Consider the following 26,938-nt stretch of genomic DNA (forward strand, 5'->3'; position numbering starts at 1 on the left):
AATAAAATCTCTTGCGTGAGTGGCGGTGCTGCCAACTTTGTAAGTTTATCCGGTTTATTTTTCGATCGGCATACATTGGCTGCAAGCCTCCGCAAACCAACATTTAATTTCACTTCGCTTTGGCTGAGCGTTTCTACCAAATCATTACTTCTCTAGGTTTTCTACTAAACAGAATGAACATGAGTTAAATGTGAATAAATTTTTAATTCTGGTCTGGTAACACTGGCATCTGGCATAAATCGGCATAATGTATTATGAGTTTTGAGTTAAAATAGGCAGGTGTTTTTATGTCGTTACGCACGCTCATATTCGTGCAAAGAACATCTTATTTGGATTAAAAAACTCGGATTGTCGGTCGTAGAAAGTTAACATGTGTATATATAATAAGAAAAGCTGCGAGATTGTCTTCAACAGTGCTTGAATTTCGGCATTTGCAAGAGTACTCTCGGACTGGGATTGTCGCCACCATCGCCATTTTGTTATAAGGTCATCGTAAGTTGCACGATTAATTTCGAACTTGTTTTTGCTGTTGAAAGGAGTTATCTCAAGTAATAAGCAATGTCTGACAATACTTCAAAGCAACCACCGCTTCAAACGATGAATGGCATGCCACCCAACCATAACCCGTGGTTGTATGGCATTTATCCACAATACAATGGTTATCACGGTGGGATGTATCCACCTTATTATAACCAGTACTTCAACCAAATGGGCAATAACTCAGGATTTCCGAACAATACTCACCAATTTCATCAAAATAAAGACCCAAAGCCCGATCTTAGTCATCCTCAATTTTCTAAACCACCACCCACGACCCCATTATTGGGGATGTCTCCTTTGGATACAAATCGCCCGTTCTTCAATCAAACCCCCATAAGGTTTAATCTTAACAATATTAGGAAGCCAGCACCACTCCCTCTCAACGAAAACCCGCTTCTTTCTAACAATGGCCCTAAAAAGAAGCGCAAGAAGTCTAATCCTAATAACAAAGCAAATGAAGGGGACTCTGAATTGAATGATGTACTGCCACCATTGCCAGACCATCCACCACCGCTTCCTCCTCTGCCTCCTCCAGATATCCCAAAACCACCTCCTCCCCCTCCTCTAGATGTACCCTTGCCTCCTCCTCTGGCAACAGAAGATATACCTCAACCACCAGAACCAGAAGGGCATCATGACAATAAAAATTATGCAGAATCAAATGAAAATAATAACTCCTCTAACTTTTTAAAGTCTGCATCCATTCCAAAAAATGCAGGCAATTGGCCTGAAGGTTTGGAGAAATATATCAAAAGATGTTATGAAAAATGTAAATCAGCTTTTGATAGAGATCAAATTGATATATGCCTTAAAGGAAGAATAACTGCTGCTGCAAATAAAGATGAGATTTGGACAAGAAATTGGGATGAGGAACCCATTCCTAGTGTTCACAGTGAACGCAATAATTTAGCAGTTAAACCTGTACGAGGTACTTTGAATTTGTATCAGAAGCCAGACAATGTGATAGAACCTCCTAAAAGTAAAGGTCTTTTAAATGCAAGGGGTTATGTTGCTCACAAAAATTCTCCCCAGAGGAGACGACGCCCCCATTCTAAAAGTAGGTCTCACTCTAGAAGTCCTGTTAGAAAGAGGCTAAGGTAAGATTTATTTTGTACATGAAAGTATTGACTAGCTATATCATACTTGCATTTTTTTTTAATGTGGTCAGTTGTTTCTAATGCTTTTGTTATTTTCTAGTGCATCTTCTGCTTCTGGTGATGAGGTAGAGGAAAAAAAGACACCTAAAGGCAAGGCACGTCTTAAAGTTAAAGACAGACTATCATTAGATCAGAAGAAACCAGAAAAATATCAAAAAGGAGCCAATAAAAAAAAACAGTCTTTTGAACAATTTGTTGTTGAAGATTTTCAGGGTAATGCTGAGAAACTGTTGAAGAGAGCTGAAAGATTTGGTAATAACATATCTAGTGTCCCATCAATAGCTAGTTCTGTTCAGGGAGGTAACAAAAGACAAGAGCCAACTGCTAGGAGACCTATTATTCAAGATGTTGATGGAGATTATGAAATTAACAACATGCACATAGTTGGTACATGCCATGATATTGAAAAGTCATTTTTGAGATTAACTAGGGCTCCGGAAGCGTGTGAGGTTCGCCCTCTCTCAGTTTTAACCAGCTCATTAAAGAATGTCAAACAAAAATGGATAGATAACCAGGATTATAGATATGCATGTGATCAACTAAAATCAATAAGGCAAGATTTAACAGTAAGTACTCTCTCTTGTTTATTTGTAAATACATAATTTTTCTGCTTTATGTACTGGAGCCTGATAAACATTTTTAAATAACTTTATTATAAAATATGTTTTGTATGAGTCACTCTGTTCATACAATAGATTGTAATAAGGAACTGAATGATGTCTTTCATTCCTAATATCATAAATGCGAATTTGTGTTACTCCTTTTCTCTAAAACGACAGAAAAATCTCAATTTTGTGTTATTATTTTTCTTCAGGTACAAGGTATACGCGATGGTTTTACAGTTGAAGTTTATGAGACACATGCACGAATTGCCCTTGAGAAGGGTGACCATGAAGAGTTTAATCAATGTCAAACTCAGCTTAAAATGCTTTATTGTGAATTACCCAATTGTGCGGCTAATATTTCAGAGTTCACAGCATACAGAATATTATACTATATTTTCACGAATAATACCTTAGGTAAGTTAACCCAACTAAAACTTGTATAATATGTAACTAGTGCTGTGCTTGAATAGTTCTTAACAAAACCTTTTAAATGTTTCAGATATAGGCACAATGTGCAAGGTTCTTCCAAATGTTGATGAAGAGACTGATGAATGTATGATACATGCCATGAAAACAAGACACGCATGGGCTTTAGGAAACATGCGAAGTTTTTTCAGATTGTATAAAAATGCACCTAAGATGGCAGGATACCTTATGGACTGGTTTGTGGACAGGGAAAGAAAAAAGTACCTGAAGTACATCATTAAGTCGTACGTCTTTTAATAATTTATTATTTCACATTAGCAACTCATTCTTTTGTATAAAAAAATTACATTCACACACAGCTTATTATCATCAAAATTCTCAAAATCAGAGTAATAAGAATTAGGTTGATAAATAAGAAGTGCTAGTGATTATTTGCTTAAAATATTATAGGAGGTACACCATACACTTTACCTGGAGGTGGATTTTTTTTTAATTTTAATATTTTGATTGGGTTCCTAGTTCGCTTGATAGTTGGCCATGACATGAATTAGCAATAACCATATGGAAGCCATATAAAACCAACTTCATACTTGTACATTACCTCTTACATATCTTTAAAACAGTATTAAATTAAGTTTATAATAGGTCTTATAGTCTTATCCATTTCTCCTTTTTCTTTCAAAATGCCTATAACAATCTTCTGTTAAAAACAAACTAAAACTAAAGGCTACTGATAATCTATTGACTAACAGAATAGTAAATTCAATTTACAGTTCTGGTGTTAGGTCAGAATTAGTATATTAAATCAATAATACATTTCTAACCAATTATATGTTAGGAACTCTATCATCCAAGCTCTAACCACCTGTTTACTTTAAATCCTATCCTGCTATTGTTTATTCATTTTAGTATATAAAATAACACTGCTGAAATTCATCTTAAAAATTAGTTCATCTGTAAAATCATATTTGACAGACAGGTTTACTTTATTTTATTTATTTATTTATTATTTATTCAATGCCCCTATAGCCTATCCTTGTTATATAATTAATTAATAGATAATTATATGAAATTAATATAATTATTCACCTATATATATATTGTTCAGCTGCAGCAGCATTACATACAGAGTTACATTTTTATTTATCATTTTAGTAGGTATATGGGTAAGAAACCGTTTAAAGTTTATTTTTATTAGCCAAGATTAATTATAGCATTATACTCACACATATTTATTAAAAATAGCCTTCGTTCCACAAATGACAGTTTATTTTTATGATAACTACAAGAATTAACTGTTAGGTAATTTATAAGTCCTATTTTTGTTTTACTTAAATCAGACTTATAAATAAGTTTTTTTAATAATTATATTAGGAAGCAATGCCAGCTTTGCTGGTCGTGTTTTTATTAACATTACCTTTTATGCGCAGCTACAGGCAGACTGTTCCTGTGGAGTTCATCGTTCGAGAGTTGGCGTTTGAGTCAAGTTCTAAAGCATTAGAATTCCTTAATCAGTTCTCACTTTCGTACACTGGTGATCAATCTCACATTGATTGCAAAGCCAGTCAGCTGGCTGTTGCGAACCTCTAACACATTCTGGTTGGATGTCCAGTTATATTAGCTTGTTGCGTGGTAATTTAAGGGCTACTACGGTGCTGCAGGTTTACAGCGTGATTACAGATACACTGTGCACAACCACCAGTAGAGGCGTCTTCGTCATTCACTATTGTTAGCATCTTAATTTTAATCAGCTTTGCTAGGATGAGGCGGCCAGAAACTCAATACACAAGTGTACACCAGAAGAGGAGCTGCATTTAAGGGAATTCGTGCTCAGGAGGAAGTTCGACCACAAAAACAAAGCTATACAAACATGGAAGATCAAATATGGACTACTAGTGTGAAATGAAATAAAAAGTGTGAAAGTGAAAAGACTTTATGAGACTTTTGTTAAAGAGGACCGACCTAAGTGTTAACTTATCTTTTAAAATGTTATGTAGATAATAATTTTAATCAATTATGATTGTATAAAGCCACGCAAATGAACATATTTTAGAGTTACTCAATAAATGATTCGTTTTTATTTATTGTTTTATTTGTTCTGTAGTGTCCGTCAGTATAACATGGTATTCAAGTAGTAAGACACTGTAAATCAGTGATTCCCAACCAGTGGTCCGCGGAAGTCAGATCCGAGAGTGATCTTAAAATTTTTAGTTTCCAGGATCTTTCTAGTATAACATCAAGTGGTAAATTTCCTCTGGGTTTAGTTACGATAATTGTTATTTCCCACTGCACAAGATAATATTGTCAGTAGCTGCCTAATTATTTTAATGTGCGTGTGCTCTGAGGGCCACTCTCTCGAATTTCTTTGAAAACATGTTCAGGATTTAGTGAACATTCCCAAAGAATTGTGAAAGTTGGAACCAGATTTTGTGAAAATCAAATAAGGGAATTATGGGCTTTAAAGTTGGACCCTCAATCCGCACATAGAGGATTGAGGGTCCACTTGTACCGGATAAACTAAGGGCACTAAAGAAAAAGTCTTTACGCCAAAATGTAAGATAATGCCAAGCAAAAATTGCGGACACAAGAAATTACAAGAAAAACATTGTATTATTTTCCATACCTGCGTTCAAAATGGACCCTCACGTGGAAAGATTATTACGCTTATAATAACAAAACCATTAACTTTTGGCTACTCTTTGAAACCCTATATTATAGTATATAAATTGTGACATTTTGTGAAAGAAATAACAGATCACGATATCATGTTGGTTAAAAATTATCACCTAGTTAAAATTCGGACCCTCAGTCGTCCACTTTTTGGTTTTCGTTTTGTTTCGCTTAACGTATGATAGCTAACAAAAACACAAAATTGTCTCCTTTTGTGGAAAAAAATGTGCAACAAATTGATATAATTTGTTAATAATAATAATTACGTTAAAACAACAAATTTTAATTTACACTGAATTGACTATTAATGTATGTGGGTAGGGTGACATTAATTTTGTTTTTGCCCACCTTTAATTTTTAATGTAGTGTTAATTCTGAGTGATGTTTTTGTGTTGCACAATAGTCGCTATTAGTTTAGTAAGCAATATCGTTTATCCTCTCGAGCGCCCCAAAGTCAAAATTCAAATACACCGTTAAGCGTCCAGGCCAAAAATGGCGCGCGAAATTGAAATGGCGGTTGGCGTTTAAGCGCCGATTCCGTCATATTTTAATACTAACACCCTAGTCATACCTTATATATTTGAAATCTACATAAAATTTGCTATAGATTAAAACAATAAACCACAAATAATATTTGATAGTGGTAGTACAATAGTCGGTTTAATCTGAATATTGTGTGCTTTAGGCATGTGTTTGAAGAAAGTCTAAAAAATATTTTTAGGCAAAAAAAATAATATGACGAAAGGTCTTATCGTGTAGTTAATGAATAATGACATTAAAATCCAACTGTAAAATATACTCAAATCTTTAAAATTAGTTAAAAAAGGATTTACAATATTGGTCATAGAGGAACATGTCGTTGGGTCAGATGTTTAAGGTGCTCTCTGGCCTACATCAACTACTTATTCAAGTGTGTGCATTAATTAGATCGTCGTCTCGTTTCATCAGCTTCAATGTCAAATATGTTTGAAAGGGATAAACATAGCTTTAGCATTTCTTTTCTACGTTTTTTAAATGTAAGATCGTTTTGCCGTACCACGGTGGCCGGGCGCTTGAGAGGTTATGTGAGTGCATCGGAAGTGATTGGTGATAAGGATTTGTTACGAGTTCTATGTAACAGTGATAATTACGTTAATGCATTTATAAATATTTAATGTGCAATGGTATCTTTGTACAAGCAAGACACTCGCGTTCAAGGAAATCAAACTTTTGATTTAAAGTAAGTCTGATTTCGATATGTACCTACCTAGTCTTATAATTTAACAACTACTATTAGGTACACACTAATTAAATTTCTCCTAAAGTTGAATATACTGCTATGATATTGATTTTTTTCACGTGTATATCTGACCTACACTGATGTCAGATTTTTCTCGCCCAGGTATCTATAATGTTTTAACGCATAAGTGCCTGTTATAGTGTACTATTGTAATTTACCAGATGTATGATGTCTTTATTATGAAATTCGATTACAATCTTTTCTAAATTATTGATAACGTATATTTTATTTAATAATATAATAGGGATTTTTCTCAACAGACCTATAACCATGCCAAGAGGACGCAAACCATCTGTTCCAATAGAAGAACAAATATCATTATTTACAAAATATATAGCTAATCTGCAAGATGTACACATTAAATATAACAATCCAATATTTTTAAAAATGTCTCAAGAAATTAATGGAAGAATGTCTAGTAAAGCTCTGCACATGTCATTCTTGCGGCATCGCTGTTCTATAAGTACAGAAAACCTGTCCAGCGATGTTATCGACACCAACCCTTCAATAGACACCACAACAACTGCTGATACTGTGTCTGCTAAAGAGTCGGTCAATAATTCTTCATCATTCTCGTTTGATATTGATGTACATGAGTGGGAAAAAATTAAACCCGTTCGATCTATCAAGAAACGGTGTGATTCTAACCGCTACAGGACTTATTTAACTTTACCTAAATTTAAATGGTCGACAATGCTAAAAGAAAATATTTGGCTGAATTCAAAATTACCGTGCACATGGGTTCTAAAGACGAGCAAAATTTCAAGTGAACAAGTCGTAGTTAAAGGCCACTGTTCTCAGTGCAATGCACAAATCAATGTTAATATTTTTAAAAGGACTCACAATTTTCATACAGCCTCCTGCAGTGTATCGAACTTTTGTCTCGAAAACAAACACAATGTCTTAAAAAAAACTAAGCTGAGCCCGTATAAGCGACAAAAGTTAGCGAAGATATTAAAACACAGACCGGCTATCGCAGTGCACAAAGATTTAGCTTCTGAGCTATTATCTGAGGGACCTGATGATTTAAAAAATGTATCATCTCCACCGGTATTACCAACTGTTAATGCCCTACGGAAAATTAAGTCAGATGAAAGGATTGGCCGGCAATTTCACAATGATGTAGTTTTATCTTTGTTGACTATGTCTCATGACGACAAATACAAAAATTTATTTCGCCAAATTATTACATTTCCAAATTTTACTGTCCAATTTTGGAGCCAACAACAAGTTGATTTCTACAAAGTGTACTGTGAAACAAGAAATAGGTCAACAATAACTATTGATGCTACAGGCTCAATTTTTAAAGCAGTTTCTCTTCCAAACGGTGCAACTATTACCAAACGTCTGTTTTTGTACCAAGGACTAATCACGTGCGATAAAAATTTGCGTTCCGTCCCAATTTTTCAGATGGTAACTGATTCTCATAGCCATGTATCTATTTGTAATTGGTTAAGGATCTGGAATTATAGTGTAGATGGGATGAAGCCTCAAGAAGTCATAACTGATGATTGTGCAGCATTAATATCAGCTGTGATCACAACTTTTACTGAATTCACTTCTACTAAAACATACATTGAACATTTATTTTATATTTTGAGTGGAACCAATCTAGAAATGCCACCTGTTTATGTTAGACTCGATACGAGCCACTTCATCAAAACGTTGCACAATTTACCATGTCTACAAGGAATTGACAATGAAATCAAATTATTCTATATTAGATGCATATATTATTTTAAAAAATGTGAAGATTTTGATAATTTGAAAAGTACTATTAAGGACATATTAGACATGTGCTACAGTAAAAAAATATCTTTTACAAAAAGAAAACTCGACAGCATTTTAAAAAATAAAGACGTTTGTTCTCCACCATTAGATGATAATGAACACACCGAGAGTATAGATTTTGTAATTGAGGAACATGAAGTTAATAACGATTTCTTTTCTTGGTTTGATAAAGAAGTTCTTTTAAAAAAAAACAATAACGATAATCACGATACTGATGCTAGAGAAGACAATCCATTCTATTTGCCGACAATTGCGGCTACACTGCGTAGGATATTATTCAAACTTCCACTATGGTCTAATATATTAGTTTCTCATTTTAAATCTGACAATCTGACTCCATCGTCTGCGGGTGTGGAAAGCTTTTTTAAAACAATTAAACATTTAATCTTCAAAACTAAAACACAGAAATACAGAATAGATGAGTTCATTCAGATTTTTGCACAATATATAGAAGGTGACCTTAAGTCGTCAAAAGTTGACCTAGAAAATGGAGTTACCAATAAAGTTGTGAAGAAAACAGGTGTTAATAGAAGAAAAAGGAAACATTCTCAGAAAAAACAAATTATAAAAAAGGCCACGTTAGTTAAAGTACTTAATGAGGACTCCGTTTTTTCAGATAAGCCTTCATTAGTTGAAAATTGGAGAGGAGAAGGTAAAGATGACGATACAGCTACTAAAATACTTAAACAAATTAAACATATGCAAAACGGTAACTTATGTTCTACTGTTGAAGTTAATAATAGACAAACAAAAATTATAAATACGTGCGGACTAGATTCAATATTTTTTCTTTTGTGTTTCGGTTATATTCAAAATCAATATATAAATGATTTGATTAACATGTTCAGCTCTGAATTAATCTCAATGTACATTAAATGTTTGGCAGGTACAACAATAAGCTACGATAGATACAAAATCCGAACAGATTTAGCACTCAAACATTACTTTAAAGAATCTTTACTAAAATTAAATAACGACGTCGTTATTGTTGATTGCCAAACTAATGTGGCAAGTTTTCATGAAACTGTTCTTTTGAATCATTTTTATAGTGCCTTATTTTCAAAACGATGTGTTAACGGGTTTTGTACATCGATTTCAATTGAAAGACAATTTGCTTTCTTACCACTCAATTTGGATATGTTATCCATTTTTGGGATTGAGTCTTTGGAGGACGCGATTTGTTTTGACGAATCATCTAAGTTATGTCTTCATTGTGGCTCTAACGTATCTGTAAATTACGAATTACACGTTATATTTACAGTTGACTTAAACGGTACCGGTGAGCATTGCTTATTGAATATTCCATATACAATAAGAATAAAATCAAAGGTATATGAACTCATCGGAGCTATTGAATTTGTTCCTCCACCCTTTTCAGATAGTATTGGTCATTACAAATGTCATGTTTTAATAAATAGTAATTTCCAATGTTATGATGATAATAAGAGAAAAATCGAACCAAGTTTATTAATACCGATAACTCTACATTTATTAATCTATGCTGCAATTTAAAAGGGTAAATGAAGTCCAACGCTGCTTCCATTACAAATTTTAGACATTTAAAAAAAAACATTCTGAAAAAGCTATTTTTAGTAATAATTTTTAGTAAGTTATGCAAAATGTTGTCACCCTATTTCATTATTTTCATACTAAATTAAAATTGATTTTCTTATACAATAAAAGATGTTTTTATTAACCAATGGTACTGTATTTGTAGCACATTTTTTTCTCTACAAAAGGAGATAATTTTGTGTTTTTGTTAGCTATCATACGTTAAGCGAAACAAAACGAAAACCAAAAAGTGGACGACTGAGGGTCCGAATTTTAACTAGGTGATAATTTTTAACCAACATGATATCGTGATCTGTTATTTCTTTCACAAAATGTCACAATTTATATACTATAATATAGGGTTTCAAAGAGTAGCCAAAAGTTAATGGTTTTGTTATTATAAGCGTAATAATCTTTCCACGTGAGGGTCCATTTTGAACGCAGGTATGGAAAATAATACAATGTTTTTCTTGTAATTTCTTGTGCCCGCAATTTTTGCTTGGCATTATCTTACATTTTGGCGTAAAGACTTTTTCTTTAGTGCCCTTAGTTTATCCGGTACAAGTGGACCCTCAATCCTCTATGTGCGGATTGAGGGTCCAACTTTAAAGCCCATAATTCCCTTATTTGATTTTCACAAAATCTGGTTCCAACTTTCACAATTCTTTGGGAATGTTCACTAAATCCTGAACATGTTTTCAAAGAAATTCGAGAGAGTGGCCCTCAGAGCACACGCACATTTATTTTATCTAGGACGCAGATGCTGGTAATGTAAATACATTTTTTTTATCTTACTTATAATAATATTATAATTAACATAAAAAAAAAACAAATTTCGTAGCATGTAACTTTATTACTTATATAGTAACAAACATGTATTGCACAGATCTGTTTCTTGTTAGTTTCTTAACATCAAGGGAATGTAATAAGTATAACAAATAATTGATAGTAAATAGTGGTAAGATGTTAAAAATATTTCAATGTTAAAGGTATTTCTACTATTTTCACATTTTGAGCACAGTAATTAATATTTACCACAAAATTAGTATAACACCTTACAGTTAAGAGAAACTTACAAGCTAATTATAAACTAACTAACATATTATGTTTTACTATTATTAAAGATTCTTCACCTCCTTCATATATTATTTATACAGGTACTCTTATTTTAAAAGTGTGGCAGACACACTTTGCCAGCAAATAACTCAGATATCACAGTGATCCATAGCGATAGAACAAACAATATGTAAGAAATGCCAACTTGGTGGCTATTTGGTAGTTGATATGGCTGCCCTCCTATTTCATCAACATGGAATCCCATAGGGAATATCACTGCCGCAAGACAAAACACAACCACTGAAAAAAAAACACATCAATTATGCAGGCATTTCATAACACCAAATGGTATCAACAAATAAAAATATTTTATCAAATATTATAAAGAAAGAGTTAAGCAGCATGATGACAGAACCAAGCATTAGAGTTAGATAGATAAACTGATAAAATACTGTTGCTTACTTGCTGCAAATCCAACCCATCTGGCGTAAGGTATAACATTGCGGTCAAAGTGACTGGAAGCTAAAAGAATTACAGTAGTGGTGATGCATATACATCCAATAAATATGCATATCAGAGCAAGCAGCCATTCAGGTTGAAGATCAGGTGTAAAGCATACTTGCGGTCTATTGTACAGAGTTACACAAGACCACATTAATCCAAGTCTAGTATCACCTGAAAATAAATTACATAGTTTTAGTCAGCAGAGATAATTATTATGAATATAAAGTTAGGTATATGAATATATTTTGCTATAACTGCCAGTCATCTTAAACTTCGTTTGTCATATAATTTAACTTGTTATCTATTTCTTTTCCTGTTTCAATCATGTTTAAAATGTATGCAGAATAAAAGAGTATTTATTTATGACGTTTCAAGGTCTAATTCTATTAAAATTATTTACCTCCGACTTCAGTAATAATCCAATCTGGCATAGCGAGGCTCACTATAGCAAAAACATCAGCTGCCATAAATAGTGTGCCTGATATTACTGTTAGTTTATCCATTTTGAAAAATTAATAATAACACTTATTTATCCACTTTTCATACGGACATTTTCTTTCTGATGCTGTTCGTTTTGCCTCTACGCAAAAATTGTCGTTTAGATATTAAACATACAATCGGTGTATAGAGATCAGTTATCAGTGTTTTTATTTATTGTATTTTCAAATAATGTTGCGTTATATAAATTTATCGTAAAAGCATCTGCGTTTATAACAATTTCAATATATTTTGTTTAACAACTTTGACAACTATTGACACTTGATGACTTGAGTTGACAGTTGACATTAGTTGACAATCAGTACTACTCAGTGTTGTCAGAGGAGTACTGTCCAACAAGATTAAATATGGTTAATAAAATAAAATAAGGCAGTCTATGTTTTTTTTAAGTGAGCCTGTTAAGTTTACAGTTAAGTCACTGATATTATAATGTGTGGCGCGATAAAGAATCGTTGTGGTTTGAACCAAGATGTCGTCATGTTGAGAGAAAATGTTGGATGACGAATAAAATTACGGACGAAATTTACGAACATAAATGGAAACGCTGCACTAGAAAGACATACACAGATCACAGCGATGATGTCTTGCAAAAAGGCAGGTGCTAAGTACTCGTCGCCGACGGTCCTGTCTGACAAGATGTTTGGATGCGAATGAAGCAAGTGAAAGGGAAGTTTGTAGCCTTGTAGGCATCGTACCAATTGGCGTTTTTACCCTTGTGGAAAAATGAATTTTAATGGACTTTTTTGCATGTACATGCAGAACGTATCTTGTGCCGCGAGTATCTATACACAAGCACGGGCAAAAAATACAACAAGACAAGAAACAATTTACAGCTTCGAAGACAACGGTAAATATTCGTTCCGTACTGGATAAGGGCAATCATAATCGAGTGACCCAAGAAATTGCTTGTTACGAAAGTTGTAGAGAGTTCAACCCTCACAGAGTCTACACAATTATAAGTCGCTTTTCCCCCTAACGTCCACGGCTCCCCACTTCATGCCGACGGCAGCAGAATGGAGGACTTTGGTGTGTAGACTCCACTAGGTAACAAACCATTAAGGAAATAAATAACGCAAGGTTAATTTTCATAATCTATATTTCCAAATTCATGTCAGTATTTAGGAATATATTAAAACAGGATTAAACATATCTCGGTCCATTGGTCATGCCATAGTCGTCGGTTGAAGTTAGTACCTAATAATGAGGTCACTCTGTAGGTAGGCACTTATCTCATTTTGAGCTTCACTGGTGAAGATTTGTCTATTTAAATTAAGCTGGCGTGGCGGCTGGAGCATTACTAACTGTGTTGTTTGTTGCTGTAGACACCGTATCTGCCGGCTCGTTTATCTGAAGCCAAGGCATCCGCTTTTGAAGTTCTTGTCTGAAATATAAAGTAATAATTATTAAAGGTGCTAATCCTGAGTAATTAGGCGCGCAAATTGAGGTCAGACGGACAAAGGAAGTGTCAATATTAGAAAAATAACATAAATAAAATAAACTCTATAAAGCAGTACCTGTATTTTGGATGACTGATTGCATAAACCCATGGATCTATGCATGCGACAGCTTTGCATGCTACAGCCGGTATCATCGTTACCTTTGGATTGAAATAATAAAATGTTATGAATAGTATGTGTGAGAGAAGGTTTACGGTGGACTTCACCATCGACCAGAAGTGGTAAAGACGTCCTTAAGTCACTACTTAGCAAACTAGAAAGCAAATATTAGTTTTTACCTATCTCGTATTTATCTCTACTAACTCTTTACTTTCTAATCTAACCGTCAAGCTTGAGAGGTAAACTCGACATTCGAAGTTTTAAGGTTTTAGCTGCTTATTACCCCGGGTGTAAGAAGTTGTTGATTTCCGAAAGCGCCTATGAGCGCCATAACTCCATATGGAGTCCATGAAGCGACAAAGAGGAAGCACACAGTGAGAGCTGCTTTGGCTATCCTTATTTCAGCAGACTCTGAGCCCGCGGTCTGGTTAGCTCGCAGTGATTCCACGTTCATCTTCTTAGCTTGTTCTCTAAAAATATAATAAAGGATGTATCGAAAAAATAAATTAAGTAATTTTAGCGATTGGCGCCGGGCTGCTGCGGCTTTGAGGCAAATGCCTAAGTGAGCTTTGTTCTAATTGTCAAGGATTAGGCGCAGCGCGATGTTCATGCTTGTCATGTTTCCAATGCCTACTGGGCCATAACTGCAGCAGTCCAAATTAAAGCGTTTATTATTAATTTCATTGAAAATTACCTCAAAGCAGCTTCATGTGCGAAAACTTGTTTGACAATACCACTGTAGAAATAGATAATCATAGACATTGGGAAGACATAGCTGCAAACAAATATGCAAGCTACAAAGAGCTTCGTGTCGAATGTATTGGTTAAGTAATCGAAGGTGCATGAAGTCAAGTATCCCTCTGAAACATAACATAAAAATATATTTTAGTTAAAAATCGTTGAAAATCCTTTCATGAATCTGTAATTGATTTAAATACCGGGAACATATCTGCCCCAAATTTTGAACAATGGAAGAAGTGCCCATGGTGTGCTGTAGATCCAGATAAATGCTATCATCAAAAGAACTTTGCCTCGTGACAGTCGTCCGTCCAAGGGCCGTGTAATAGTCGAGTGCCTGAAAAAGTAACAAATTATTATAATACGCACTTACAATACTAATGCACACGATAGAGATATCACCCATTTACACAACGATAGTTGCGGGCTTGACTACCAGCCGGAACCGGAGCCGGAAGTTTAAATATCAATTCAAAACTTTTAAACTTTGAATAATATCTGCTGGAGTTTAGAATCAAATGGTCGAGGTCAAAGGAAATTTATTTCTAAAGTAGTGTAGCACACTTAGTACTCTACGAAATATAACATATTATTATGCGTAGAGTAGGTTGTGTTGATTACCTGTCATATGCTATGCACGCGTTAGTCATTCCCGCGCCGATGCCACTGTAAGCACCCATCAATGCGAATATTTGACACCCGATGGCTCCACTTGCAAATCCTCGCATCGCGCTATTGTATATGAAAATAGGAGCTTTTGCCATCATGATGAAGTCTAAAATAGCTAGCTGTAGAATTAGTAGATTACTCGACGTTCTTAAACTTTTTGTCCTGAAAGGATATGTTACATAAGTGTTTAGTACTTCAAGTAGTTAAATAAAAAAAAATGTATATTAAAGGTAGATTTACGTGGAAAATATGAAGATAACTAGGCCGTTTCCAACGAGTGCGGCGGCTGTAAAAAATATGTAGAGTAATGCTAGCGCGGTGTGTGCGCTGGCGGGGGGCGCCGGGAACGAGAGCCAGTGTTCTGGCACCGCGGCCAGGTCATCACCCGTCAGCCCCGCACCCAACATCTCCACGTCACCCGACCCACTCGACCTATGAAAACAAGCACGAGTATTTGTAGATATTTCAAAGGTTTTAATTTTTTAAGACAGTTTACACAATGTTGATCAAAAATAATGTGAGATTATGTTAACAATAAAACATTTCATGCTTACATACTAATAAAAGTCCACAGTCGGTGCTGAAGAAGTACAAAAGCATTTTTGACAAAACACTTAAAGCTGAGAAGATCTACAATACTGTTACTTACTTGAAAGGTGCAAAGTGAGCACCATAGTCGGACTTGTCTGTTTGGTTATAAGTGTACATGTTGATTGGTAACGATGTGAGCAGTCCTCGGTAGTGTGCTAGGCTGCCCACTCCACTGACTGACTGCTGAATGTTCCAGCTCGCTCTATAGTTTTATATCACTGAGTCCTAACCAGATTTCACGGATTATCCACTACGAACACCCTTGATAGGATTAACAGAGGTTTTGGAGCACGGATTGATGCTTATTGTGAACGTAATGTGTTTACGTGGATACTAATATATTGCTGATGTTACGAACTTTAAAGGGAATGTAGAAAAGGAAACCATATAGTGAATTGAATTACGTTATTTCAGTACATTGTTAGTCAGAAATTATTGCACGATTGGTTTTTTTTTGGAAAACTCTTAAGGAATGATACCATATCATTTCAGTGATAAGCGTTACCTGCACCAAGTAGGTGTGACCGAAAGAAACTATATACGTTAGTGTAATATAATATTATTGACATGTCCGAGAATCGACCTTGTAATGTTACACAGGCCTGTATTTTTTTTTGGCAAATCCACTTCTCCTATAATGGTTAGTTGTAAGAGAAAGCATCTAATTAAAAGCTCAGTGTCTTCTTATAACTGATAGTTAAAGATCACCTACAGACTTACTGAATTTAAATAATTATAATGATAACTGTATCTTCCTTAAATTCGTTCTCCATTTATCAACACGAAAGAATTTTAAAAAATTTTAAAGCATTTCTAGGTGTTGGCGTAATACGGTTGGATGTATAGTAAAGAATAAAACAAACTTAATAATCAACAATTTTAATAGACATCACAACAACCATTTGGATTGAGTACACATCGCTAATTTACAAAATAATTCTTAATATATACCAGAATTCTATACAATTGCAGGTCGTATAAAACACTTTAGATAATATCATATAAAAGTACAATCAATATTTCCGCGGATCAGTCAGAAGTTGACGCTACTTGCGTCACTTCGTTTTAGATATCCACCGTGCAAATATTCAAAATAAATTAATATCAAAACAATACTAAGTACTACTGGGTGAATTTATGATTACACGTCTACAACAATTTCATCACGCATTTTCTTCACATGATTCTAATCTAACATTTTCATATTACTAAAGTTGGTGATTTGAAATAATTGACTTTGAAATAATATCTGTGCTTGCTCGTTACTATTGCTTAAAAACTACGTTACATGTGTACTTGAATTGATAATTGAAACATTTGAAGGTAGTCAATGCAATTAATTGTAAATTGTTAAACAAAATATTTAATTGGTACTACGGATGTACTAAAAGTAATTGAATTGAAAATGATTTATTGATTTTGAGTATAGAAATATTATTAATCAATATTGCCAAGTTTTTAACTTTCATTTTAGTATGGTTTAGTTTATTATACGCTGTATTTATTTAAAGATTGTTTAGAAACATGATGCGTATATTACCACCTAATTTCTTTGGAACATCACTTGACGTTATCAAGTTACAAAGAAGCATATTATATTAGGTGTAAGGTCAGTTTTTTAAAATAACTTATAGCCAAATTCTGCTCATTGCACTTTGGAAACAAACTACTAAGAAATAACTAATTTTTCCAATAATACGCCATTGAAATAACAGTCGTTTAAGATTACACGTATTGAACAATACAATTTTAGGCCTTGAGCGAGTTCCTCTAATAGAATTTTTTATTAATCTCAAAATAACGTTTCATAAGTTTCTTGTAAGTTACGTGGCTAAAAAAAAATATTTTGTCAAATATTAATTACGTAAAATACCTGTATGGATACATTTTAAAAGGTATAGATTTTTGGACGTTACTCACGTATAAGTTTTATTAATTAAATTATCGAAGTCACACAATTCCTACTTAATGACAATCTATTCGACGATGCGATGGTTTTAAAGTTTGAACAAATGTTCATTTCACAACAGACACTAGCGAATGACAGAATTTAATGTTTTGCAAATATCCATAGTATCGATTATATGTGCAATACTCTACTTATCAACATGTACGTACATTTAGATTATGGAACGAGTTATATGGTGATTGTGCAGTTACGTCGTTAATTTAGTGTTAAAGTCGGTGCCCCCTGTATGTAAATAACTACTAGTTAAGACTATGTGCTTTAATCAATGTAATTTATTAACAACAGATAAGTACAAAGTAACCGAATGATCATAATGAACTGTTCATAAATTATTATTTGTCTTCATCCGCAATTAATTAGTATATGTATGGTTATATGTATTATTATGTGTTTTTTTTTATGAAATTCGCTTTTATCAGTCTTTCAATTTAACGGATGATCAAGTAGTCCAGTCATTATAGTAAGTTCACCTCGGAATTCGAGATACCCAGCTGTAAGTCTGTAAATACTTGTATATTGACACCCTAAAAGTTGTCTCAAAACCTACATATGGTAGGGTGTACGCAACTATAAAATTTCAAGGTCCAAAGTCCCAAAAACCGGTTTTTTGAGCTTTTTTTGTAAATATCTCAATTCCTATGGAATTTTTGCATTCGTATTCATTACCAATATTGTACAGTATAAAATTCTCTACAAATTTTGTTTGAATTTTTTTTTACGGTGAACCGTTTTCGAAATAGAGGGCGGAGAGCGCGCGGTCACAGGATCATTTCAAGTCAACCGGTGCCTCCGGTCGAAGATGCGCCATATATAGTTGATGAACTATCGATAAATCAATGATTATAATAATAAATAAATTTAACCCATTACTGTCCCACTGCTGAGCAAGGGTCTTCTCCCGTAATGAGGGAGGGGTTAGGCCTTGAGTCCACCACGCTGGCCAAGTGCGGGTTGGGGACTTTGCATGCCCTCAATAAATGTATTTAACAAATTTTATTCATGCAAGGTTTCCTCACGATGTTTTCCTTCACCGTTGGAGCATGTGACAATTATTTCTAATACACACATAACTTCGAAAAGTCATTGGTGTCATCATTTTCTTCATAATTATATTAAATCTATATCTTTTCAATAATACTGATTTATTTGTTTTTTTTTCATCATGTAAGAAGTTATTATTATTAATTAGGTTAAAATTCAAATATAGTGCCTATATTTTCATGAAAAATTCTGCAATTACATGGGCAGGTAAGTGTTGATAAGTTAATTAATACTGAATAAAAAGTGGATAGGTTATGAAAAAAATGATAAAAAATAATGTAATAGTTAATAGAAATTGACAAATATTTATTAATCATTGATTTATCGATAGTTCATCAACTATAATATATATGGCGCATCTTCGACCGGAGGCACCGGTTGACTTAAAATGATCCAGTGACCGCGCGCTCTCCCCCCTCTATCTCGAAAACGGTTCACCGTAAAAAAAAATTCAAACAAAGTTTGTAGAGAATTTTATACTGTACAATATTGGTAATTAATGAATACGAATGCAAAAATTCCATAGGAAATGAGATATTTACAAAAAAAGCTCAAAAAACCGGTTTTTGGGACTTTGGACCTTGAAATTTTATAGTTGCGTACACCCTACCATATGTAGGTTTTGAGACAACTTTTAGGGTGTCAATATACAAGTATTTACAGACTTACAGCTGGGTATCTCGAATTCCGAGATTCTTACCTAATTTAAGCTTAATTGACTGCACTAAAGTTTTAAATTGATAAGTAATGACTTCGATTTTTAAACAAATATTAACATTATTGCGGCGGTATAAGATAAGATCGACTTTATAGTAAGTACCCACTTTCATTTAACCTTCTATACATATACTTTACGTTGAATTATTAAGATTACTAGAACATCTCAAGGCGTTTGTTTATATTTATAGATGTAAGTACAGACTAATGAAACAAGTCGTTGGAAATTTACAACATCGTTTTCCATCAATCAACAACAACCATGTATTTCAACATTGGGGTTACGAAAAGCTACGCGTGGCTACGCGCAGCTACAAGTGCTACGGCTACGTACTACGACAACACTACGTAGCATTCGTAGCGTATGTATATTACACATGCTTTATCATTTTAGTATTTTGTATATTATTATATTTTTTACTTCTTACGCTTTTATTCACAATATGTTTTAAGGTGTTTTTGTATAACTGTTATATAATTCGCCGCGTTACTGGTTATAACATTTACCTAGTGACGCCATTAATTATTTTCCGTCGTTAATATCTTTAATGATTTAAAGATCTAGGTCTGTAAGCTTATCTAAACATCGAATAATAATTATTAACATTCATTCACAGTCCTTCTTATCGTCAATACATTGACAAGATCGAAACATGATCTTCGCCAGGCTCGCAATATCTTTTCATTATACTCGTACATACATTTTAAATATTTCACAGTAATGAAAAATTTACGTAAGTTACAATAGTGGGTCTAAAAAAATAGATAATAATTGTCGCCGTTTTCATGAAGACACATCGAAAACTCGGTAAGTGCTTAATTTTATGTACATTTAATTTATATATAGCTAAGTTAAGTCGTACGGTAACCGAAAGTGTTGTATAATTCATATAAAATGTTATTAACAAGAGTCGTTCGGCATCGTGGAACGTTCGTGCGTCTCGTCGGTGCGAGACGGAGGCTGTCCTCAGTGTTCGGGCGCGGGCTCGGGTGCAGGCTCGGGCACGGGCTCCGGCGTGGGCTCGGGGTCAGGCGGCGGGGTCGGCGGCGGCTCGATAGTGATGCAGGTGTGCGCGCGCGGCGAGTGCGGCGGAGACACGCGTGTCGCTGGCGGCGCACTGCTCGCGCGCTGCTCTCGCTCCACACTCAGTTGACTCATCTCTACGTTGTTTTTACTTACCTCGTCATCTTCTCCCCTGTGCAAAAACGTTTTAAAATGTTAACCGTATGCGAATTGTACAACGAAATTATTTTTTATGTTTTTCTTCCAAATATACTTAGTCGATGATTAAAAAACTTGAACTTACCTGTATGTAGGCTCTTCTACTGTATTAATGTTATTGACACTCTCCACCGGTGTAGCTGTGTAACAATTAAAATATTATTATATTCTCTGACAGCGTTCCTAGACTCTTTTTCAGTTTTTGAAGTAGTCTAAAAGTAATTAACACAAAAAATATTTTTAAGTAGTTTTCAGATATTAATGTACCTATTTTATTTCGAAAGTAAGACCTGCTAAACGACTTTGCTTAGAAATATTTTATGTAAAATATAAAAAAGCGCTTTCAAGAGTGACTCACGATGCACGGTGTCGTCCCGCAGGCGCTGCTGCCGCGCGAGCGGGCGACGCCGCGTGTTGTCGCGCACGCGCAGGGTGATGCCGCCGCACGCGCCGCTCGTGTGCAGGTCCAGCGCCAGGGATGACTGCGACCCGCACTCCGATTCGGCAGCACTAGCGCTGAGCGGAAACGAATCGAGCGTTACTTATTTTGATCTGATCCATTACAATTTACAAACATTTTTGTTTCAATTTCCATTTTTAGAGTTAAAAGAAAGAGCGAAGTTCTTTCGAAATAATAGAGGAGGAAAACTAGAAGATATGTAAAGTTTAATAGTTAGTTAGTTAAGTGCTAAATTTTGGAACAATAATTCTACAGTAAAAGCTAGACTAGAATGACAAAATAATATGTAGATGAAGAATAGCGAGGAACACCATGATACGGAACATTACCTAACGGCTGAGTGCGGCGGCTCATCTACGGAGAGTGCGTAGCGTCGCAGCGGGCGGCGCAGTGCGCTTACAGGCAACGCAGCACGCGCGCTGCCGCTATGCAAGTCCGGCGCCGAGCCAAACCGCGCTCGAACCTTGCCTCTTTCACCACCGACTCTGTGTCACATACGCTTACTGCCCTATGCCGTTCGTACTTTATATCGACCTCGCCTTCGATTTATATCGATGAGCAGTGAACTGACGCTATTTTAACGACGCCCCACATCCGCATGTGGCAAAAGCGATGACATGATCGATTCCGTGAAGTGACCAAGGCTTTAAGCGACGAAATAGCTTAACTACGGGGCTGGGCATAACATATCATTATTACTCGAGCAAATATAAAATGTTTGCAATTCATAGGATCTGTAATTAATAAATCGAGCGCAGGTATTGGGGAATTATTGCAGACGACTGACAAATGTTAAGATGGACAAAGTACCTGTTGTGGTGACTCGGTCTGTATCTGTGGGGGGGTGCGAGCGGGAGCGCGTGCGGCAACGGCAGCACGTGCGGCAAGCGATACACGCCGAGCTGGTCGAGGCGCGCGGGCGCGGCGCACACAGGTCCGCGGCGAGGCATCGGTCGTGGCATTGCTTGAGGCCGCGCCGGCGTCACCTTTGCTGCGCTGTCACGAGCCTCAAAAGTCATCACACATGCCGCTACTACAATGAAGCCTGAAAAATTACAAAAGTACTTATCGTACACAGCCGTTTAGTTACCAACTGCCAGAGTCCTGGCTTAGGGAAGCTTTATCTTTTTGTATCGAAGCATAATTATAGTTTCCAGAAAAAAGTTAATCGCACATTTTTTATGTTTTCATTTTGCGTGAGATATTTATTGCTTAGTTCAAACACCACCTGATTAAATGAGCACGACATCGTAGTAAGTATGTCGAGATAACTTCTGTAATATTTGTATGGCTACTGCACTGGGTCGGATGGACAAGGTAAGAGCCAAAATTTTATTCTATACCTCGGAAACAAACACGTAAATGTGAGGAAAGACGTGAACAATCGGGTAGTGTTTTATAAAGTTATGAGAGAAGAAAGATGAATTTATATGAGAATGAGATAAATGATCAAGTATACCTCCGAAACCCATGACGATCGGTCCAGCATAGGACAGGTTGTTAAGATGGAAGCCCCTTGCTTCATCCTTCACTGATATGGTAGCGTTGCCTCGAATTTCTTGCGCCACTGAGAGAGTGTCAGCGTAATATCCTGCAACAGTTCAACACATTTCTGCAATGATAATGTTTAGATAATGCAGCTCACTACATACATAGGTACTTTAAAACAAAGCAATTGTCAAACGTATTGTGATAAACTCCTCCATCATATTCAACAAAATAATAACAATCTGCGTGCGTATTTATTAATTTAATAATTATGATAAAAAAACAGGTATTTTATTTCGATATAATTAATGATTGTTCCTTTTATTCATTAGGATCAGTAATCTCAGTCATCATCAATTTAACTTGCTAGGAGTAAAATCAAATCAATACTATACACTGTAATTAAATAAGTGTATCGATATTTCATCGAATTCTGCAAGTACCTACGTACAATATACGTAGCAATCAGAAAATTGATTTTAGTCTCAACAATAGCGTGGGACAGGGACGTGTGTTCAGTCGTTTCAATGGCGGGTGACAACACGCGCGGCCGGAGGCTGTAAGCCGGAAGCGTCAGCTTCGTAACGTGCAGGAGGAAATGCTTTCCTAGCCACATCTCACACTGAGACCACGAACGTGCAAACTGTCGTATAAACTACATACATGTATATCTATAGGTTATATAATGTAAACCCGTGCTGCTGCAGGGTTAGTAGGATTTTAGTTATGAATTTGAATCAATGGTTGCAAGAGTATTTTCATGAATAAAAGTGTTTTGGTCCCAGTATGACCTGGGTGTATATTACTTTTCCTATTTTTTATTTCTTGTACTGTACATTGAAGTATTTTTTATACTTTTATCTACATCTACCAATAAAAAAACTATTATAGACTTATGAATAACAGTTTGATTACCCAATAATCATATTTTTGATAATTGTTGTAGGTCTCATAAACTTGAATATTATTAACGGTCTTGAGCGCTGAGATAATTGGCACTGAAGTTAGTTTAAGTAGTTAAATTCACACCTAAGTTACGCAAACTTAGTTACTCAGCTTAAAAAGCTTGACCGGATTGTTAACTTATAAGCAATGAAATACGCCCGTAATTTCGACACAAACACAACCACAAAAGTAGGATTAACAAAGTTTAGAGTTAGTTTCGCGGCACTTATAATATTTATTTGGTAAAACAATAATGTATATTTTTCAATTGCGTTTACTGTGTTGCATACGTGATTTCGGTATTTATATGAACTCCCTTAAGTTGAAAAATATCATAATTAGACTTGTTACTGTGTCGTAAAAACAGTATTCATTTTAAAAATCTTTACAAAAAAGCCGTTATGAACACTTTTACTATAAATTAAAGATTGCAATTTAGATGGTTCAGAGTCATTGTCCAACATTTCATTTTTTAATTATTATTTATAGACAAAATATAACGATTTAAATTAGTGAAATAACTGATTTAGGTATGCTTAATACCAAGTTAAGAGAAAGACCTTGCAGTAGGTCTAATTAATAGGCCTACGAAAGTCCCGTAGCTTTCGTAGCACATAACGTAGGCGCGTAGCACATGTCTATCTTAAATATGCTATTGTAATTAAGTTAACTAATATTTCGCTCTGTCATGTCCATGCAGTTAAAATGTATGATAAGTTATAGAAATATTGCAAAATTATATTTGCTATGCGCAATCTACAGAGTTCTGCTACGCGTCTACGCCGTCAACTACGAGTGCTACGAGATCAGCGTAGCTTTCCTTTAAACCTACCGTAAGGAGATTTTCGCTAATATTTGTTTGAAACATATTATTTTCTTTGTAACCACGAATTTGTTTAAATTAATTAACGAATAGTTAAGACAGTTCGATAGCAATCACATATACATTGTCCTGAAATAAGTATTAATAATGTCCGTTGCGTTGAAAACGATGGCCAGTTTTATCGAAACCAGTCAACTGCGTGTGAGTTTACTTAAGATCCGACTTAATTTAATAAAGCACATTAAGAATAGTTTTACCTATAACTGCCATCGCTGCGCCGAGCAACATGAGCAGTAAGCCAGCCGAGAGCGCTCTGCAAGCATGCCACAAACACTGCGAACTCATCTTGCCCCGAACCACCTGCAGTCATTAATATTACAGTTACAACGACACCAACTAGAAGTGCCAACAACCACAGACTATTGGCGCGAAAACAACCAGTAAGTCTGATGGATTTGCAGTTCAATGTTCGCGCGTTATATAGATTAATAGTATTTATATGTATGGATGAACGTATTATGTAGGCTGTGTATATGTAAGTGATTTAGACTATTGAGTTTAATTTAACTAATGGTGTTAAGGAAATAATTATTCGATTTTGCTTATCCTCACGTAGCATCAGGGGGACTTGCATTGACAAATCATTCAGATTAAAAACATACCAATTTAATATTTAAAAAAACAGCGCTCGTAGTAGTTATGTCAAATCTTCTTGCCTCCAAGCTAAGTGAAAGCTAAAGCTTTCGTTAAAATAAATTGCATTTCACTAACTAAGTCTAGATTGAGCCGTAAGATTCTAATCAGTGAAGGTGGTCATTAAAGAACAGATCGACCAACTTTATGATCAAAACTTTACGGACAAATTTGCATAGCCTAGTGTTATACTAAACGTTTTAGTGTGGTAATAAAGTCACAATCAAGTATGAAATGTTTGTTTTGTTTTTAACGGTAGAAGCAATACTTTGTCTCATGCGATATTCGAGAAGATAGTATGTAATGATTTTAATGTATTCAAAGATCAGAATTGTTAGTGCAACAAGTCCTCGCCCAACTGTTGAGTTCCAGTTCCCAGCTACCATATCGACGAGGTGATTACAGTACACTTAATTTCATCGAGAAGACCGAGAGATCAACAATGATCCATACGAAAGAAACTTGATGTGGGATCGAGCGGGCAACAAGACGGGAGGTTATGTCAGATGTTGAAGGGTACCTGGACGTTCCAGGTGGCCCCCGAGGCGGGGTGGGCGCGGCGCAAGGGCCCCGTGACGCTCCGCGCGCGCCTCATGCCGACTGCCGCGCGCTCCGCCGCCCGCTCTCGTGGAGACAGCCGCTGCGCACGCATGCAGCCTCTCTGCTCCAGGCCACCTGCGTCCTAATTCCGTTAATAAAAATTACGATGCTTGAGAATTGTATAGATGATGCTTGAGAGTCGTACTGTGCTTGCTGAAACAGTGATTAATGATTACACGTCTGATCGTTAGACATGCTACGATTCCTTATGTTTTCTTGGAATCGAGGTAAAGCTGGGCACTGAATGTTTTGATGTCATTTGTGGAAACTTTTTAATTCTATTTTATATTTTTTTTAAATCATCGTAGTAGCGATAACATTCAATATAAATGCCATTCTCTACTATTATTCCTTTGATTTGAGATAAGAATGTATTTTTTTCTAGGTAAAAGTAATTAGTAGTAAATAAATAAATTATGTATGGTGACATTTTGTGCGTCGTAAAAAATCCTTAATTTTGTCACTTAAACGTTCCAGCTTATCACCCAAACAAAAGTAATAAAATATAACATCCACAAATAAAAATCGTTATTTGGTTACATTATGTTATTTGCAGAGTGGTCCCAAACTAGGCAAGCCCGGATTGCGGGTGCCAAAATTTACGATTGCCACGGTATTAACTTCGAAGTAACTTAGCCTAGTTAGATATACACACTACGTATAACATTTCAGTTAGTTTACTTTGTCAATTTTTGTCTAGGTCATAGTATCATCATCCTTTGTAAAAATGACTGATGATGGTAGCTCTCCCTCTGCTATTAATAAACTAACAATTTGTTTTAGGCAAGCTTTGATTATTCTCTACACAAATAAATGAAATATAACAGGTAGTAGACCATTTCTGCGCAACGCATTTTTTCATATTAACTCAACCAAGACTGTATCTATGTAATGTGCAGTTATGTTATTTAATGTTACCGCGCTCTGGTTGGTGGTGTGGTGTTGAATGGTTCACGAACTACAAAACCGCAACACAAGATTCTCATTTAACTTTGAAACCACATTAATTTAAAAAGCCGTGGATAACATTTCTTTTTATTTAAAACTTAGGTGCGACGCGTCTGGATTATCCTCGGGTAGAATTTCCATTTTATTTCAAATATGCCTTACGATATTTTATTATTTTCGTGTACTTATAGTTCAGTTCAAGTGTAATTTTTTTCATTATGAAATGAATGCCAAAATGTTACATAGTGTGTAACTATTAATAGTATGTACATATGCATATATAACTGCACTTGAACGAATATGAGAAAATGGGAGTATTAGTACTTGTGCTCCAAATATTTATTAGTTAAAGTTGTTGCAGAATTATACAAGTATCTTTATTTTTATTTATGCATAGAATA

The 26,938-nt window shown here is 35.2% G+C and overlaps 4 protein-coding genes across 4 annotated transcripts; 1 reads left to right on the top strand and 3 right to left on the bottom strand.

Moving 5' to 3' along the window:
* Positions 1–234: 234 nt before the first annotated feature.
* Positions 235–4,808, top strand: LOC142978573 (leukocyte receptor cluster member 8). The gene is made up of 5 exons (XM_076123069.1): positions 235–1,637; positions 1,738–2,263; positions 2,512–2,716; positions 2,802–3,012; positions 4,159–4,808. The coding sequence occupies exons 1-5, from the start codon at positions 559–561 to the stop codon at positions 4,316–4,318; spliced, it is 2,181 nt and encodes a 726-aa protein (XP_075979184.1). The 5' UTR covers positions 235–558; the 3' UTR covers positions 4,319–4,808.
* Positions 4,809–10,852: 6,044 nt separating this feature from the next.
* On the bottom strand, positions 10,853–12,363 carry LOC142978577 (uncharacterized protein C16orf52 homolog A). The gene is made up of 3 exons (XM_076123073.1): positions 11,980–12,363; positions 11,538–11,750; positions 10,853–11,375 (listed from the first exon to the last, which is right to left on the bottom strand). The coding sequence occupies exons 1-3, from the start codon at positions 12,080–12,082 to the stop codon at positions 11,188–11,190; spliced, it is 504 nt and encodes a 167-aa protein (XP_075979188.1). The 5' UTR covers positions 12,083–12,363; the 3' UTR covers positions 10,853–11,187.
* Positions 12,364–13,155: 792 nt separating this feature from the next.
* LOC142978574 (opsin-2) lies at positions 13,156–15,810 on the bottom strand. The gene is made up of 8 exons (XM_076123070.1): positions 15,690–15,810; positions 15,281–15,472; positions 14,993–15,202; positions 14,572–14,708; positions 14,328–14,493; positions 13,917–14,103; positions 13,592–13,674; positions 13,156–13,458 (listed from the first exon to the last, which is right to left on the bottom strand). Exons 1-8 carry the CDS (start codon positions 15,746–15,748, stop codon positions 13,347–13,349), a joined length of 1,146 nt encoding a protein of 381 aa, XP_075979185.1. The 5' UTR covers positions 15,749–15,810; the 3' UTR covers positions 13,156–13,346.
* Positions 15,811–19,207: 3,397 nt separating this feature from the next.
* LOC142978575 (uncharacterized) lies at positions 19,208–25,593 on the bottom strand. Its single transcript, XM_076123071.1, has 8 exons — positions 25,510–25,593; positions 24,554–24,656; positions 22,500–22,631; positions 21,851–22,085; positions 21,370–21,525; positions 20,939–21,096; positions 20,666–20,720; positions 19,208–20,554 (listed from the first exon to the last, which is right to left on the bottom strand). Exons 1-8 carry the CDS (start codon positions 25,582–25,584, stop codon positions 20,326–20,328), a joined length of 1,143 nt encoding a protein of 380 aa, XP_075979186.1. The 5' UTR covers positions 25,585–25,593; the 3' UTR covers positions 19,208–20,325.
* Between the last annotated feature and the right edge of the window lie 1,345 nt (positions 25,594–26,938).

This window comes from Anticarsia gemmatalis, chromosome 14 (assembly GCF_050436995.1).
Source record: "Anticarsia gemmatalis isolate Benzon Research Colony breed Stoneville strain chromosome 14, ilAntGemm2 primary, whole genome shotgun sequence".
Taxonomy (NCBI): Eukaryota; Metazoa; Arthropoda; class Insecta; order Lepidoptera; family Erebidae; genus Anticarsia; species Anticarsia gemmatalis.

Excerpts from the sequence above, each read along its gene's own strand:
- LOC142978573 (XM_076123069.1), top strand. The coding sequence starts at position 559 with ATGTCTGACAATACTTCAAAGCAACCACCGCTTCAAACGATGAATGGC. Across the intron at positions 1,638-1,737 it reads CCTGTTAGAAAGAGGCTAAG|TGCATCTTCTGCTTCTGGTG; the intron begins GTAAGATTTATT and ends GTTATTTTCTAG. Across the intron at positions 2,264-2,511 it reads CAATAAGGCAAGATTTAACA|GTACAAGGTATACGCGATGG; the intron begins GTAAGTACTCTC and ends ATTTTTCTTCAG.
- LOC142978577 (XM_076123073.1), bottom strand. The coding sequence starts at position 12,082 with ATGGATAAACTAACAGTAATATCAGGCACACTATTTATGGCAGCTGAT. Across the intron at positions 11,751-11,979 it reads GATTATTACTGAAGTCGGAG|GTGATACTAGACTTGGATTA; the intron begins GTAAATAATTTT and ends ATTTATTTTCAG. Across the intron at positions 11,376-11,537 it reads ATGGGTTGGATTTGCAGCAA|TGGTTGTGTTTTGTCTTGCG; the intron begins GTAAGCAACAGT and ends TTTTTTTTTCAG.
- LOC142978574 (XM_076123070.1), bottom strand. The coding sequence starts at position 15,748 with ATGTACACTTATAACCAAACAGACAAGTCCGACTATGGTGCTCACTTT. Across the intron at positions 15,473-15,689 it reads GCTCACTTTGCACCTTTCAA|GTCGAGTGGGTCGGGTGACG; the intron begins GTAAGTAACAGT and ends TTGTTTTCATAG. Across the intron at positions 13,459-13,591 it reads ATCAGTCATCCAAAATACAG|ACAAGAACTTCAAAAGCGGA; the intron begins GTACTGCTTTAT and ends TTTATATTTCAG.
- LOC142978575 (XM_076123071.1), bottom strand. The coding sequence starts at position 25,584 with ATGAGGCGCGCGCGGAGCGTCACGGGGCCCTTGCGCCGCGCCCACCCC. Across the intron at positions 21,526-21,850 it reads AGACCGAGTCACCACAACAG|AGTCGGTGGTGAAAGAGGCA; the intron begins GTACTTTGTCCA and ends TATGTGACACAG. Across the intron at positions 20,555-20,665 it reads GTAGAAGAGCCTACATACAG|GGGAGAAGATGACGAGGTAA; the intron begins GTAAGTTCAAGT and ends GTTTTTGCACAG.